The following is a 17,649-nucleotide window of genomic DNA, read 5'->3' as shown; positions in this document are numbered from 1 at the left end:
CGACCTAGTCTTTCATTAAATTAAGCGTTGAAAAAGCTATGAATAAAGTTTATTATTTTTGACCTTTTGAGAATAAATGTAACAGTATAAAGTCAATAAAAGGGTCGGGAGAATGTTTGTGTATTATAATTATCAAAGGTTATCAAGATTTAAACCACTAGTTTTACTTTCAACGTGATTGTTCTAAACACCAGCTTCAAACAACACGTTATCTCAAGACGTTTTCGTGACAGATGTACTTTCACATATTGTTTACAATGAATATCTGCAAGGGATATATATATATATATATATATATATATATATATATATATATATATATATATATATATATATATATATATATATATGTGTGTGTGTGTGTATGTGTCTGTCTCTCTCTTTGTGTGTGCGTGTTTGTGTGTGTGTGTGTGTGTGAGTGTGTGTGTGTGTGTGTCTGTCTGTCTGTCTGTCTGTCTGTCTGTCTGTGTCTGTGTCTGTGTCTGTGTCTGTGTCTGTGTCTGTGTCTGTGTCTGTGTCTGTGTCTGTGTCTGTGTTCTACTGAAGTTTGTTATTTCTACACTTCCAGTATTGTGGTGCGCCATTGTACAAAGTGTAGCCCTGGCCGCCAGTCAGTGTTTGTGATGAAGTGATGGTTTGTGGCAGGGGTTGGCAACCTGCGGCTCGCGAGCCGCATGCGGCTCTTTTGATATCAAGATGCGGCTCTCCAGCTCCTTGCACAAATACTAATAATCTTAATCAAAAAATAAAATATTTGAAATAAAAAAAAATGTTAGTGGCTCTTTAAAACCAGGGAAATTTTGAAAATTGTAACTTTTGGCTCTTCCGCTTCAAAAGGTTGCCGACCCCTGGTTTGTGGTGATTTTCTTTCGGGCTAACTTTCGCCTGTGTGAGCAGTATTTTGTGCAGAATGGGAAATCACATTTCTGGAATACAGTCGTTTAGAACAAGAAGGTGCCCTCGACGCTCATGACATCTGCAAGGACGCTTCGGGAATCAGCTCGTCCAATATTTGTATACTGCGTTATCTTCAACATCCTATGTTCTGAGTTTTGCAGATGATTTTTTTCCCTTGCAACTTCAGGCTGTAAACTAGCATGCTGACCTATGGTTCTACTGTATATGATATCTCCCACTGACCTCTAGATTATCGACTGCTGGTCACAAGACTATTGACCACTGGCCGCTAGATTATCAACCACTGACCGCTAGATTATCGACCACTGACCGCTAGATTATCGACCACTGACTGCTAGTCTATCGATCATTTGTCACTGACCGCTAGATTATCGACCACTGACCACAAGGCTATCGATCATTTGTCACTGACCGCTAGATTATCGACAACTGACCACAGTCACCCCACACCCAACCTTGTCCAATCACACATCTCCGTCATCCTATGATAATTATCACACGACACAAATAAAAACAAAACCACAAATTGCATTACACAAATCTCTCTTTTATTTCTATCAAATAGATTTAAAAACACATTATTTTTTTTCCATAAACACAGCAAGCATTCATTTCTACATAAAAATAAAAACACATCTGCCATTAATAACACAACCATTACAGCAATTAATTCTGTAAAACGTATGCATTTAAACCATTACAATCTGCTATTTTAAAAATGTTAACAGAAAATGTTCCTTGGAAAATTGTTACCAAGCGGTTGAAATGGAAACATTTCCTTTTCCTCTACTTTGATATGTCTTAAATGTGTGTGGCCATTTAAGTGATTGTGCTTTTGTCAGTGGTCACGTTTGTGTTTGCGTTTGAGCTTGTGTTTGTGTTTGTGAAGAAACTAGAGAGAAGGACAGCGAAAATAGGACGCAATAACTTGATGACGTATGTTCATCCCATTGGTCAGCCCTGGGGAGTGGGGGAAATGTACCCACGTGACTGGTCAAGAGATCACGTGATCAGCCGGACATGTAGGTTTTTACAGCCGAGATGCAGTAGAGTGACAGATAATTTTAGCGTGGAGATAATTAGTAGCATGAGCTTTTGAGTTGAAAGTTGAAATAGCGTATGATGGAATTCGTGTGGTGCTTAAATTATGTTATATTTTCATCTCATCATCTTTTCCTGTTCGTGCCTAAGACACACGGGGCAGATGAAGTAGAGTTCATCTGTTTCAGAGCCCTCGGTATATGAAGGGATAGTGTGGTCAGCACGATACACAGCCGCCTTTGTTTTCCCTAACGTGAGTTAGGTACCCATCAAAGCTGGGTGGACTCAAGGATGTACTACAGACTTGAACCTGGATTCGAATTCGAGACTTTCGGATTATTTATTTATATTTATTTTCTTGAAATAACAGAAAAATCGATCAACAGAGAACAATTATTGGCATTAATTTAAAAACATTGCAATAAAAATATTTGTGAAAGCTTCACAGCGCTCTAATTTTTGGGTGACTGTTAGTGTGAGAGCAACAAACTGCGGATCTGTTGTGTGATAAATATATTTAAGTAGAAGTGGGGTTCGTCGACTAAAGGTAATGGTAAATGTTGTTCATGTAAAAGTTCGTCGACTAAAGGTAACGGTCAATGTGGTGTATGTAAAAGTTCATCGACTAAAGGTAAGGGTTAATTTGATGCACCTAATGGATAATTAATCTAATCGACGCGTCACCTGCATCATACAGTCAGAGGACAATAAAAAATGACAGACATCATTTCATCTACACAGACATCTGGTATATAATACATCATTTAGATTTTAGTAACTATATAACACATCATTTACATTCTAAAAAGTATATAACATGAACATAGACTACCAACTAATTTCTTATTGTGCCTGTCATATTATAGGTTCGTGGTTAACATATAAATAGGTATATAGTATATATATATATATATATATATATATATATATATATATATATATATATATATATATATAAAGAAAATGATACATTGATCAATACGGTTTGTGTTGTAAAATACTTTGATCCATTCTAGTAGACCCTTAGCACTCTCTAGTACTATATATCATTTGAGACAACTAAAGGGAAGCAATCGCGTGTACAACAAGTCTGTACCATAAAATATAGTGAAATATAGTGTACTCGGATTTGTCCGAATTCAAATAATGAGCTTTTTATTCGATGAAAATAAAATACTAAAAAAACTTTTTAAATTTCGATTTCTTAAAATATATATTTTGTTTTAGTGATCTAAAAATACTTTTACGGTATTTAAAAACTATATTTTTTAGGAAGGCCAGAGGTGTATTAGTTGCTGATTTGCTTCTAACATGCAATAGGTCTCGTGGCAACAATGCTCTGCGTTTAAACTTATTTTCCCCAACTTTCATTCTATTTTTAAACTTAATCTTTACATCGCATGTTTCTCCAACCACTCGACAATGACTGGCTTGTAGTTTTCCATCCAAAAAATGTTTTTCTCGATACTCTCGATCGCCATTTTACGGTAACGTTGGCCAGCGCCAGCGTTGGGGTACAAGGCGAAGAAATCTTTCACCTGAAATAAAAAGTAATTTTAGGTTGGTTTTGCATTATATATCATTTGTTTATGTTTTCTAGAAAATATCTGACCAGGGGCGGAACTACAGTGCCGCCAGACCCCGCAATGCGGGGGGGCCCACGACATTTAGGGGCCCATAGCCGACCATAATACATTTTTTATAGTAAAAAAAAAATAATTTTCTTGGATTTTTGACTTGACTGTAAAAGCTTTTGTAAATAACAAACAGATCTACTACATTAGCGATGTTATACAGTAGATAACAAATGCTGTTGCGGAAAAAAATATATTCGTAGCTGTAATGTGAAAGATAGGCAAACGTTTAAAACACTTCCATGACTTATTTCCCTTTTTTGAATAGTTAAATAGGGGTGCTCATAAACTCCTTTTAATATATGTGTACTAAACAAATTAAAAAGCAATTACTTCTCTTTCTTATTATTTGAAAAAAAAATACATACTAAACATGACACTGACAGAGCATAAAAATGAAATATATTTAAAACAAATAATAAAACTACAAAAAACATTAAAAATAAAAATAACACGAGAAACCATTACACCTACAAAGCTTTCATGTTTTATATTCTTTTGACCGGATAAAGGGTAAAGGGTAGGAAGTATTACATCGATCTAGTTCTAAACCTAAAAAAATAAATTTTTGAAGCAGACTAATGCAGTCACACACATTATTTGTTGTAATTTGTTTAAATTGAAACAAAAGACACTTTTTTTTTCAAAAAACGATCAAGCCATTAATGAGTATCCAATGTTTGTATTCTGTGTTTGTATATATATATATATATATATATATATATATATATATATATATATATATATATATATATATATATAGGAGGGGGCCCAAATTTTTTTTTGCGGGGTGGCCCTTTTTTTCTAGTTCCGCCACTGTATCTGACCGTTGTTTTTGTTCAAGTACAACGTTATATTCGATCACAAGATTTGGTAAGATTTGACTTGAGGCATTTAACAACATTTAATAAATTAATACATTCAATATGTTGACACCACTAAATTTGGAGGAACACCACGATGCTGAACCTGGAGATAACAATGAAACCACAATATATGGCTTATAACAATGAAACCACAATATATGGCCTAATGTATTGACGACATACCTGTCCATGTATTTACGACATACCTGTCCATATATTTACGACATACCTTCCAATATATTTACGACATACCTTCCAATGTATTTACGACATATTGTCAATGTATTGACGACATACCTTCCAATATATTTACGACATACCTTCCAATGTATTTACGACATATTGTCAATGTATTTACGACATACCTTCCAATGTATTTACGACATATTGTCAATGTATTTACGACATACCTTCCAATGTATTTACGACATATTGTCAATGTATTAACGACATACCAGCCCATTTATTGACGACTTACCTGCCCACGCATTTAAGACATACCTGCTGAAGTTTAAACCTGGTGTTGTAGAATCTCACAACCAGATACGCCATTCTCCCGAAGTTCCTGTCAGCTATAGTGAACCTAGAACAATAGAAGGGAAACAAAATCACATCTAAAATGTAATAGTGAACCTAGAACAATAGAAAGGAAACAAAATCAAATTTAAAATGTAGTGGTGAACCTAGAACAATAGAAGGGAAACAAAATCAAATTTAATAGGGTAGGCTCCATTAAAAAATAATGTAATACTCGTTGGGAAACAATTGTTTTTCTTTAGCTGTTTTAAGGTACATCTGCAAATGTGTTTTCATTAAAAAAAATAGTGGGAAAATCTTTGTAACTATGACAACGGCGGCTATCTTGAAAAATTAACCCACTTGTAGTATTTTCACCATTCATAAAATATTATATTTTAAGCCCCATAAACAATGAATTCATAATCTTCTACCATATTTTGGGGTACTCAGCTGAAAATTTTATATCTTTAAACTAATTTATTATGAATTTTCAAATTGTGGGTCTGTTAAAAACACTAGTTTTTATGCCCCAAAATTCCCCAAAATTTAGTGTATTTAACGGACCTAAATTTTGAAAATTCATAAAAAAAATAGTTTTTCTAAATACCTATCTACAAAATTGTCATAGTTTTCTCATTACCTGTCTATAAAACTGTCGTAGTTCCCAAATTACCTGTCTATAAAACTGTCGTAGTTTCCTCATTACCTGTCTATAAAACTGTCGTAGTTTCCTCATTACCTGTCTATAAAACTGTCGTAGTTCCCAAATTACCTGTCTATAAAATTGTCTTAGTTCCCAAATTACCTGTCTATAAAACTGTCGTAGTTTCCTCATTACCTGTCTATAAAACTGTCGTAGTTTCCTCATTACCTGTCTATAAAACTGTCGTAGTTCCCAAATTACCTGTCTATAAAACTGTCGTAATTCCCAAATTACCTGTCTATAAAATTGGCGTAGTTTTCTCATTACCTGTCTATAAAATTGTCTTAGTTCCCAAATTACCTGTCTATAAAATTGTCTTAGTTCCCAAATTACCTGTCTATAAAATTGTCTTAGTTCCCAAATTACCTGTCTATAAAATTGTCTTAGTTTCCTCATTACCTGTCTATAAAATTGTCTTAGTTCCCAAATTACCTGTCTATAAAATTGTCTTAGTTCCCTCATTACCTGTCTATAAAATTGTCTTAGTTCCCAAATTACCTGTCTATAAAATTGTCTTAGTTCCCAAATTACCTGTCTATAAAATTGTCTTAGTTCCCTCATTACCTGTCTATAAAATTGTCTTAGTTCCCAAATTACCTGTCTATAAAATTGTCTTAGTTCCCTCATTACCTGTCTATAAAATTGTCTTAGTTCCCAAATTACCTGTCTATAAAATTGTCTTAGTTCCCAAATTACCTGTCTATAAAATTGTCTTAGTTCCCTCATTACCTGTCTATAAAATTGTCTTAGTTCCCAAATTACCTGTCTATAAAATTGTCTTAGTTCCCTCATTACCTGTCTATAAAATTGTCTTAGTTCCCAAATTACCTGTCTATAAAATTGTCTTAGTTCCCAAATTACCTGTCTATAAAATTGTCTTAGTTCCCTCATTACCTGTCTATAAAATTGTCTTAGTTCCCAAATTACCTGTCTATAAAATTGTCTTAGTTCCCTCATTACCTGTCTATAAAATTGTCTTAGTTCCCAAATTACCTGTCTATAAAATTGTCTTAGTTCCCTCATTACCTGTCTATAAAATTGTCTTAGTTCCCAAATTACCTGTCTATAAAATTGTCTTAGTTCCCTCATTACCTGTCTATAAAATTGTCTTAGTTCCCAAATTACCTGTCTATAAAATTGTCTTAGTTCCCTCATTACCTGTCTATAAAACTGTCGTAGTTCCCTCATTACCTGTCTATAAAACTGTCGTAGTTTTCACGAACCCAGTCCCACAGCATCCCCTCGGCCGCCGTGTTGCTGGCAATGTTATTGACTAGCGTGAAGAAGTCCTGCGTCTTTATACCATCCTGGCTCTTTGCCTTATCCAGCAGCCTGCAACCATAGGGAAAAAAGTCTGATGAATTGTGGGATTTTTTTTTATCTTTAAAAAATGTTTACATATCCGTTCAAAGATGGTACAATAAATTTGTATCTATAAACTTGTATTTAAAAAAACCAAGACATATTTTACATTGGTTTAATTAATGTCGTTAAGACTCTGTATAATTCAGTACCTGGCAATCAGATGTAGTTTTGGAGTCTGCGACAACGAGGCGGCCAGTTTTTCCTTCTCTTGTGGCGAGGGTTCCGTGAGGTACCTGGTCCAAACGTGGTGCCAGTCCTCGTCGGTGCCAGCATTTGCCATGCCGTAGTTGTAGACCACAGACTTCAGGTTGGCGGATATGCTGGAACATACAGGTAAGTTAGGCTATACTCTACAGGTGGGGAAAATGATGGAATATACAGGTAAGTTACGTTATACTTTACAGGTGGGGAAAATGTTGGAATATACAGGTAAGTTAGGTTATACTGAACAGGTGGGGAAAATGTTGGAACATACAGGTAAGTTATGTTATACTGTACAGGTGGGAAAAATGTTAGGACATACAGGTAAGTTATGTTATACTTTACAGGTGGGGAAAATGTTAGGACATACAGGTAAGTTAGGTTATACTGAACAGGTGGGGAAAATGTTGGAACATACAGGTAAGTTAGGTTATACTGTACAGGTGGGGAAAATGTTGGAACATACAGGTAAGTTACGTTATACTCTACAGGTGGGGAAAATGTTAGGACATACAGGTAAGTTAGGTTATACTGTACAGGTGGAGGAAAATGTTGGAACATACAGGTAAGTTAGGTTATACTGTACAGGTGGGGAAAATGTTGGAACATACAGGTAAGTTACGTTATACTGTACAGGTGGAGGAAAATGTTGGAACATACAGGTAAGTTAGGTTATACTGTACAGGTGGGGAAAATGTTGGAACATACAGGTAAGTTAGGTTATACTGAACAGGTGGGGAAAATGTTGGAACATACAGGTAAGTTATGTTATACTGTACAGGTGGGGAAAATGTTGGAACATACAGGTAAGTTACGTTATACTGTACAGGTGGGGAAAATGTTGGAACATACAGGTAAGTTACGTTATACTGTACAGGTGGAGGAAAATGTTGGAACATACAGGTAAGTTAGGTTATACTGTACAGGTGGGGAAAATGTTGGAACATACAGGTAAGTTACGTTATACTGTACAGGTGGAGGAAAATGTTGGAACATACAGGTAAGTTAGGTTATACTGTACAGGTGGGGAAAATGTTGGAACATACAGGTAAGTTACGTTATACTGTACAGGTGGAGGAAAATGTTGGAACATACAGGTAAGTTAGGTTATACTGTACAGGTGGGGAAAATGTTGGAACATACAGGTAAGTTACGTTATATTGTACAGGTGGGGAAAATGTTGGGACATACAGGTAAGTTAGGTTATACTCTACAGGTGGGAAAAATGTTAGGACATACAGGTAAGTGAGGTTATACTGAACAAGTTGGGAAAATGTTGGAACATACAGGTAAATGTTGGAATATATGAGTGTGTCGAGTGTAATGTACAGGCTTTAGTTTAGGGGATATGATCAAACAAATGTGGTCCATCTATGTTCTAAAAAACAGAAAAGCCACATTTTCTTTCATTAGCTCTAATACTAATATAGTTGGTAACACAAGAAATAGATTTCATACATTTTAACGACTATCTTTTTTACTATTGCAACTTATTCTTCGTTCTTAGTTGTAATGTTGGAAGGGATTTCCTCCAACACAATTAAGTATTACGTGTCTACATGTTATGCGCCTTATAGGCCGATGTCCTCCATCTCAGCCTGATTTTGTTTTTGGATTAGCTTCCAACCAAGAACAAACAACAAGGCAGCAGTTGTTTGATTTTGAGATGGAATTTGAAAAAAAAAAACACTTGCTAAAAGCTTTGGTCGGTAAAATGTGTAAAAGATATGAGCGAGCAGAGCTTTTATTAAATAAAGCAAGTGTGTTTTCTCCCAGCATTCAACGGGTACTCACCTGACATTACGGTCCAGCCAATCACGAAACTGGCTGTTAATGTTGGACACAGTAGGCGGGTCCTGCATACGGCACGCTTGGTTGAGCAGGGTCGCTCTCAGGTTCCTGAACAGCGTCGAGATGTATAAATATGTAGGTCATTCAAGTTGAACACTCAGTACATTGAATGGTCGAGATATATAAAATACGAGCCGACCCGCGGCATATCATACGCCGCTATTTAGTTGTTTTATTTTCTACTTTTCAGTAATTCATAATTTGTGAATTCGACAGTACCAATGCTGCCACTGAAAATATTTGCTTTAAAGCACTATCAGTAGGTCGTTAAGAACGATACTACCCCCACCCTCCTTTCCCCCAACCCCTATCCTACTACCCCCCCCCCCCCGTAAAAGCAGCCTCCTCTTAGTTTCCTCCCCTAAGTTTAAAATAGTTTCAAACTAAATTATCTGCCCCTAATAGCCGTCACTAAACCCGCTCTATTATTGTAAACATTTAGCGTGAACCACAGCTCACCAGACCATGTAGGGGTGGGGTGGTAGGGAGCGCGCTTACAGCTTGTTTTCTAGCGTCTCCCAGAAGAGAATTATATATATACGAGCCGACCCGCAGCGCATCATACGCCGCTATTTAGTTGTTTTATTTTCTACTTTTCAGTAATTCATAATTTGTGAATTCGACAGTACCAATGCTGCCACTGAAAATATTTGCTTTAAAACACTAACCCCCCCCCCCCCTTTCCCATAACCCCGACCCTACACCACCCCCCCCCCCCCCCCCCGTGAAAGCAGCCTCCTCTTAGTTATTTCTTAGTTACCTCCTGTAAGTTTAAAATCGAACTAATTTATCTGCCCCTAATAGAAACCCGGCTCTACGGCTCTACAAATTTGTAAACATTTAGCTTTGTAAACATTTAGCGTGACCACAACTCACCAGACAATGTGGGGTGGGGGTGGTAGTGATATTGATAGTGATAGAGAGAAAGAGAGGGGACTGCAAGGAGGCGCTTGCAGCTTGTTTTCTAACGGCACCCAGAAGAGAATTATATATATATATATATATATATATATATATATATATATATATATATATATATATATATATATATATATATATATATATATATATATATATATATATATATATATATATATATATATATATATATATATATATATATATATATATATATATATATATATATATATATATATATATATATATATATATATATATATATATATATATATATATATATATATATATATATATATATATATATATATATGTTGGTCATTCAACTTAAACACATGGTCAGATGCGTAGTTAGGGGAGGGCGGGCGGGGAAGCCACCCCAGGCCCCGACCGTAGGGTGCGCCAAACGGGGTAGAAAAAAATATAAAAAAGAACACTCGGAGCTGTATCACTGAACAGTACAAAGTCAAAGTAAGGAAACTTTATTGCTACGTGGCGTTATGGATTTATTGATCTGTTATCCTGCTTTTTACATGATATAAATAAAACTAAAAAACTGTTAAGAGACTGTCCCGATCTTTCTATATTGGTGCGCTATTTTCGCTAAGGCGAATAGTTATTCATAAAGGGGGGGGGGGGGGGAGGGGGGGGCAAAAATTGATAGTTCGCCACAGACGCCAGAATGGGTCGCTACTCCCCTGCACATTGTAGGCCTGCATTGAATGCTTGACTCTACAAATTCTTAACAAATTTTACATAATATGTTCAGATCAACTATGTTACACAAATTTAATGTTTTCGTAAAGGTTTATGAAACCTTAGTAAAAAAAAAATGTACACACATGCAGCTACTAAACGGTAGACGAAAAAATATCAAAGCTTGGATTTTCTTAAAAACCTGAATAATATCCCACGGATCAAATTTAACAATAATAATTTTATCTTTCGTCCTTATAATGGCAAAAAGGTGCACACAAAATCAGTTCCTAAACTGTACTTATCATTCCCATTCAAATTCTCCTGCTTACTTCCCCTAGCAGAGACAAAGCAGAGTTACCTTTCTTGGTTAGACCCTATGTCCAGGTAACCCAACCGTTCAATCACAGGGCGGATTCGAGCTGACAAAAATTTCTGGGTCGTAAAGAAAATTAAACAGTACAATATTTTCTGTAATCAATTACATTGAAACAAATCAGTCTAATAATTTTAACCTCTTGTGTCTAGTTTGTACGAATGTAGTCTAGTTTGGTAGTCTGAAATAAGGTCCAGCCTAATAGATGTGTTGTATTATAATAACTAGACCTATTGTTCAACGTGATTGATTTGTAGTTAACGTGTGATATTGTAAAAACACATTAAAATATTTTATATTGTTAAAACCTGTCAGGAAATATTTTATTTGCATAAAAATATTTTAACACGTAGGTAAGCCTACGTGCTTTCTTTAAGCAGTCTTTTTGTAAAAAGTAAAGTTCCCTTTCGAACCTGGCGGTCCATGGGGCAAGTGAAGTAGAGTTCACCTGTTTCTGTGACCTCGGCATTTAAAGGGATAGTGTGGTCAGCGCCTTTACTTTCCCTAACGTGATTTAAGTACTCATCTGAGATGAATGAACTAAGAGACTTTTCTACGGACTTGAACCCCGATCCGAACTCGAGACTTTTGGGTTTGCAGTCGTATGCTCTACCATTCGACCACAGTCATATAATTAGTTTTGGTTAATGTTTTCTTAAAGGTTAAATTAATTAAAAAATGCTACAATATATAAAGCTCTCCTAGCGCGATAAATTAGACATTAAATAAGATATAATGGAATATTTTTGTTATTGTAAATCTAATGTTCAGTCACAAAATTTCTGTAGCTTACAGCGTGCACTATTATTAAATGACCTACCCTCCACACCGGAAACTGCGGATCCACCTCCAGCATGTTGTTGATGTAGGACACGCCCCCTATAATAGCGGCGTACCAGGGGACAAAGTCCCGCTCTTCTGCCAGGTAGGACATCATTTCCAGGGGAATCTCGTATGACGTCATGCCGGCGTCTGCTAGCATGAAGGCGTCGTTCAGAAGTCCAGCCCGGTCACTGCTGGACAACAGCCAGTCCTGGGGGTACATGGGGAGCTCAGGGTTAGGGTAAGATAAACATGGGTACACAGGGAGCTCAGGGTTAGGGTAAGATAAACATGGGTACACGGGGAGCTCAGGGTTAGGGTAAGACAAACATGGAAGGGGGGGGGGAGCTCAGGGTTAGTGCTAGACAATCATGGGAGGGGGAGGGCGGTACTGATCCCCAATACGTGACCCACGGACCGTGTATGACGTGTGTGCCACGTGATCCACGTACCGTGTATGTCGTGTGACTCACGTACCGTGTATGACGTGTGTACCACGTGTGCACCACGTGACTCACGTACTTTGTTTGACGTGTGTAGCACGTGACCCACGTACCGTGTATGACGTGTGACCCACGTACCGTGTATGACGTGTGACCCACGTACCGTGTATGACGTGTGACCCACGTACCGTGTATGACGTGTGACCCACGTACCGTGTATGACGTGTGACCCACGTACCGTGTATGACGTGTGTACCACGTGACCCACGTACCGTGTATGACGTGTGTACCACGTGACCCACGTACCGTGTATGACGTGTGACCCACGTACCGTGTATGACGTGTGTAGCACGTACCGTGTATGACGTGTGTAGCACGTGACCCACGTACCGTGTATGACGTGTGACCCACGTACCGTGTATGACGTGTGACCCACGTACCGTGTATGACGTGTGTAGCACGTGACCCACGTACCGTGTATGACGTGTGTAGCACGTGACCCACGTACCGTGTATGACGTGTGACCTACGTACCGTGTATGCCGTATGTAGCAGGTAGTTAGAAAAATTTCTCCACATCCCATCTGGGTACAAGACGATGTAGAAGCCGGTCTGGCCGTGGTTAAACTTCACCCAGCTGGCCTGGTTTAAATCCAAGGGTTCACTCCACTCAACTGCTCATTAGCATACAAAACATTGATTAGTTTGTACGTGTAGATGATTAATTGGGTTTTAGAATCTTTTTTGAAAGATCGGTTTGAAATCTAAAATCTACAAACTATACCTTGTGTTTAATATATATAATATATTATCACAGCACGCCACGAGTAACAGACATACAAATCATTTTGCAATGTTATTTTGTCAGGATAAGCTTTATGAATAATGTCAACTGAATAATATCAGTCTTTATTCGGTTTTTGTCCACAAGGCAACGGTTATTATAGTCAGTTTTTTAGATGGTCTCAGCTTGACATGACAAATGATAAAAACAATGATCCAGTACTCAAGTTGTTTAGTGAAGTATCATTTCGGTTCAAATCTGCATGGCCAGCTAAAAAGGCTTTAGAAAATAATGATGACTAAAAGTAAAGAAATCTCTTTAGACATAGCGATCTATTGGGCAGATGTAGTTCATGTTTCTTGCATATGAACAGCAGGTGTGTTCAGCACTATGCCCAGCAGCCTTTACGTTCCCTAACATGAGTTAGGTACCCATCAGAGCTGGGTTGACTCAGGGACGTTCTACTGACTTCAGGGGCGTCTCGAGGGGGGAGGGCGGGGGGGGGGGGGACATATGTCCCCGGGCGCCGACCTTAGGGGGGGGGGGGGGCCAAAATGGGTTGGAAAAACAAATTGAAAGTTTGGGTGGGGGGTGCAAATCAAAAGTTCGAGGGGGGGAGGGGGTGCAAATCGAAAGTTTGAGAGGGGGGTGAAAATCAAAAGTTCGAGGGGTGGTGCAAATCAAAAGTTTGTCCCCGGGCGCCGGGAAGGGTCGCTACGCCTCTGACTGACTTGAACTCAAACCATTTGGGTTAACAGCCTAGCGCTCTACCGCTTAGGCCACTGTAATAATGATTAGGCAGGTATTAAAAACAACGTATAGTTTGCCTTACTGTCCCCCATGTCCATGACCCGAGTTCCATTCCCACCAGAGGCCAGCAGGTAGTCCAGTGCTACATACCACTTGTACCTGCAAGAAGAAAAGTACAAGGTGTACCTAAAGACTGGGAGATTATCACGTGATCTCATGTGGGTGTGTTGATTAGGCGGGATCGTATGCTTGCGCATTCATTGGCGTTGATTTTGGGGGTGTTACTAGTGTTGTATTTACAGGTATAAGCTGCCGTGTAAAAAAACACCCTAAGTACTTTTTAAACCGTCGGCCGTATCCTACCCAACTGCTGTCCCTTTCGCCTTTACATCACCGAACATCTCTTCGCCCCAACCACTTTAGCGTACGGATCTGTTTAGGCTCCTGGACACATACACATATCTAATTTATTTAATTATTTATTTGTTTATTTATTTATTAGAATTGCAACCGTAGTTCAAAGTTTTAATAAGCTCGCCATATTAGAGTATTAGCGAGGCGTCGCTCACAACACTATTATAAAATACTTAAAAAAACTATTCGATTCTTTTTTTTTAAAGTGATTTTTCCAAATGTTTGTTGTTTGGGGGGGGGGGTTATGTCCAGGGGTTTATGACCGGAACCCTCTGCCTCCCCCCCCCCCCATCGCATCTCTTCTCCCACCCCCACCCCGCACTCCATATTTTGTGGTGTGTGAGTAGTGGAAGAGGATGGAGTATAAAACATCAACAAGAAATATAACGTGCCGTCATTAATGGACGACACGTTTTACAAAATGCCTCGTCTCACACGAACCTCAAAGGGGAAGCATCCACGTTGACCTGGGTACCTGGGTTACTCATGAACCGTTTCTGCTGGGCACGGAGAGTTGTCCCGCCTGACGCGCTGGTCAGGATGGTGATGTTGATGTAGGGGAACCCATCCTGGATGGTCCAGGTGTCCATGATGTGGCTGACGTCACGAGTCCCGTCTACCTGTCCACAGTTTGGGAATCATTCAAAACAAAAGTGATGTTTGAAGGTGATGTGATACGTTGGCAACATCAAAACAAAAAGGATGTTTGAAGGTGATGTGATACGTTGGCAACATTACAACAAAATTGATGTTTGAAGGTGATGTGATACGTTGGCAACATCAAAACAAAAATGATGTTTGAAGGTGATGTGGTACGTTGGCAACATCAAAACAAAAATGATGTTTGAAGGTGATGAAATACGTTGGCAACATCAAAACAAAAAGGATGTTTGAAGGTGATGTGATACGTTGGCAACATCAAAACAAAAATGATGTTTTAGCTAATGTGATAAGATAAAAGGAGTTTGAGAGTATTTTTTTCTGAACATCATTCTCAGTCTCTTTAAATAATCAGCAAAATGTATCTATACAATACAGATAAATCAACAAAATTTATCTATGCTGCACACATGAAATCAGCAAAATGTATCTATACTATACACATGGAATGGGCTGTGTTTGTTTTTTAGTTGTTATTGGTTGTTTTGTTGGTTTTTTTTTAGTTTTTTTCGTGAAAATACAATTACATAAAAACATGCTGGACTTCTAAATTTCGGCATTATGACAATTATTGTATTAAGCGTTTGGACACATTTTCCAAAGAAAAATGTATAATAATATGTATAATTTAGGTGCTATCCTATATATATATATATATATATATATATATATATATATATATATATATATATATATATATATAACTATCCATAATTAATTGATCACCAAACAATATGTGTGTATGTTGCAAAAAATAATCTCTACCCGTCTCTGTGACATAACAGCAGTTTATTCTTCCTTTTTTAAAATCATGCTCTTTTAATCACTCTTTAGCTCTGAGCTATTGGTTAATCTACCTATGTTTTGATTTATTGCTTTGTCTGTACCGTTCAACTAGTCTCACCCAGTGGCTATTTATTTTAATGAACATGTGGAGGTTGCTAAATGCAAGTTGTTTTATTTTGTACTGTTTCCATCAGACGCATTATGTTAGCATTCAGTTTTCCAGTATTTAGAAATGTAGGTAATACGTATTTTATCATAGACAATAGACTTGAAAAGCTGCTTCCAAATGGTTATAAATTTTTGTTGCCAGAAAGCATATTTTTCCACCAAAATTGAATATTTTATAACGGTATAATAAGTACAGAATTATTTCCGGTTTCATTAGAAATGGTCAAAGAAATAATTAACTAACAATATAATAGTAATTTAGCAAACATTTTTATTTTTAATTTAGATTAGTAGAGTCAGGGCGTTGTGGTAATTGCGGATGCTATATTATTTAATATAAATACAATACTACACTATACACAATAGATCACTATTGTGTATTTTTATCATCGAAAACAATTGTTCCAACTTTTATTGTTGTACTCTGCCATCCCGGTTGATTTCAAAGAGAGGTTCAGGGCGGTTTTTGAAAATATATGAATTGATAAAATAATTCTAAACGGCTTTTCAACGGCTTATATTCGATACAAAAATAAATAAATGAGTGTAATCGATAGTTCCCAAACGGTTTTAATTTTTACAAATGTAACTATAATTTCATCGCTTGATATTTTTTTTAAAAGATTATTTCAAAAATGTAGTAGATAACAAAAACATTTAAATCCTATTGTTGCCTGCTATTTATTAATTATTCAGCAGTTATTATCAATCGATTCAAATTGTGCGTTACTTTATTTGTTTTTAATGAAACAAAAACTAAGAATAATTATTTAGAATCGGTGAAGATCTTGAATTCTCAATAAAAATAATAATTGTTTATAAGTCTTCAAATATTATGTTCTATTAATCTAATACGTTTCTCATTTACTCATATTCTCCTCTCTGTAAAATATAAAATTCAAAAAAATAAACATAGTATACGAATTTGGAAGTACATGATTAATTCTAAAATACACTAGGATTTACATGTACTATTTTGTGGCAAATGAATTTAACTTAACTATATTTAGTGATTTTATGATCAAAGATGGAGATTGATTCCCCTTAATTACTTTTAAAAATGTAATGGGAAGTAACTAACACTTTTAAATTCCAACTTCCAGTATTTAATTTTTAGTATTGTCACAATCTATATATATAATTCTCTTCTTCGAGCCGTTAGAAAACAAGCTGCAAACGCTCTCCCTACCTCCCCACCCCTACATGGTTTTAGTGAGCTGTGTTCACTCTAAATGTTTACAAGCAGAGCCAACGATTTTAAACGTAGGGGGGGGGGAGGAGGGGGGGAGGGAAGGAAGGGGGGGGGGGGTTATGGTCCTTAACGAGCTACTTATAGTGTTTTAAAGAAATATTTTCAGTGTCAGCGTTGGTACTGTCGAATTCACAAATTATGAATTATTGAAAATTAGAAACAACTAAATAGCGGCGTATGTTATGCCGCGGGCCGGCTCGTACATATTAATTAGTATTCTACATTAAAGTGACATATCTGTATATACATACTTTTTATATAAAAATGTGTATGGCGGGTAAATCTTTTCATTTATATTAAGAGGTCTAATTTCTCTAATAAGCTTTATTTTATTACGATTGAAACGACTGTTTAGACTATTTTATTTCATTTTTTTGCATAATCATTAAACTATTTTCCTATCGCAAATTTAATAAAAATGATATGCTATTTGTTACGCCGCTAATATATTAGTATATGTGTAGGTTTTACTAATGGCATTTC

The 17,649-nt window shown here is 36.8% G+C and overlaps 1 protein-coding gene across 1 annotated transcript in view; it reads right to left on the bottom strand.

Moving 5' to 3' along the window:
* Positions 1-2,623: 2,623 nt before the first annotated feature.
* LOC131951877 (glutamyl aminopeptidase) overlaps positions 2,624-17,649 on the bottom strand; it is a 34,668-nt gene continuing 19,642 nt past the window's right edge. Inside the window, exons 13-22 of the mRNA XM_059314291.1 lie at positions 14,742-14,920; positions 13,969-14,045; positions 12,887-13,026; positions 11,909-12,121; positions 11,074-11,147; positions 9,042-9,146; positions 7,196-7,366; positions 6,873-7,013; positions 4,961-5,042; positions 2,624-3,497 (exon numbers count right to left, since the gene is read on the bottom strand). Coding sequence (XP_059170274.1) covers positions 3,351-3,497; positions 4,961-5,042; positions 6,873-7,013; positions 7,196-7,366; positions 9,042-9,146; positions 11,074-11,147; positions 11,909-12,121; positions 12,887-13,026; positions 13,969-14,045; positions 14,742-14,920 — 1,329 coding nt within the window. The 3' untranslated portion in view covers positions 2,624-3,350. The remainder of the gene's footprint in view (positions 3,498-4,960; positions 5,043-6,872; positions 7,014-7,195; positions 7,367-9,041; positions 9,147-11,073; positions 11,148-11,908; positions 12,122-12,886; positions 13,027-13,968; positions 14,046-14,741; positions 14,921-17,649) is intronic.

The sequence above is a fragment of the Physella acuta genome, unplaced genomic scaffold (genome assembly GCF_028476545.2).
Source record: "Physella acuta isolate Inbredline_101_S28 unplaced genomic scaffold, ASM2847654v3 ptg000834l, whole genome shotgun sequence".
In the NCBI taxonomy this organism is placed as follows: domain Eukaryota; kingdom Metazoa; phylum Mollusca; class Gastropoda; family Physidae; genus Physella; species Physella acuta.
The sequence above is the reverse complement of the archived record's forward strand: the minus strand, read 5'-3'. Positions and strand labels throughout refer to the sequence as shown.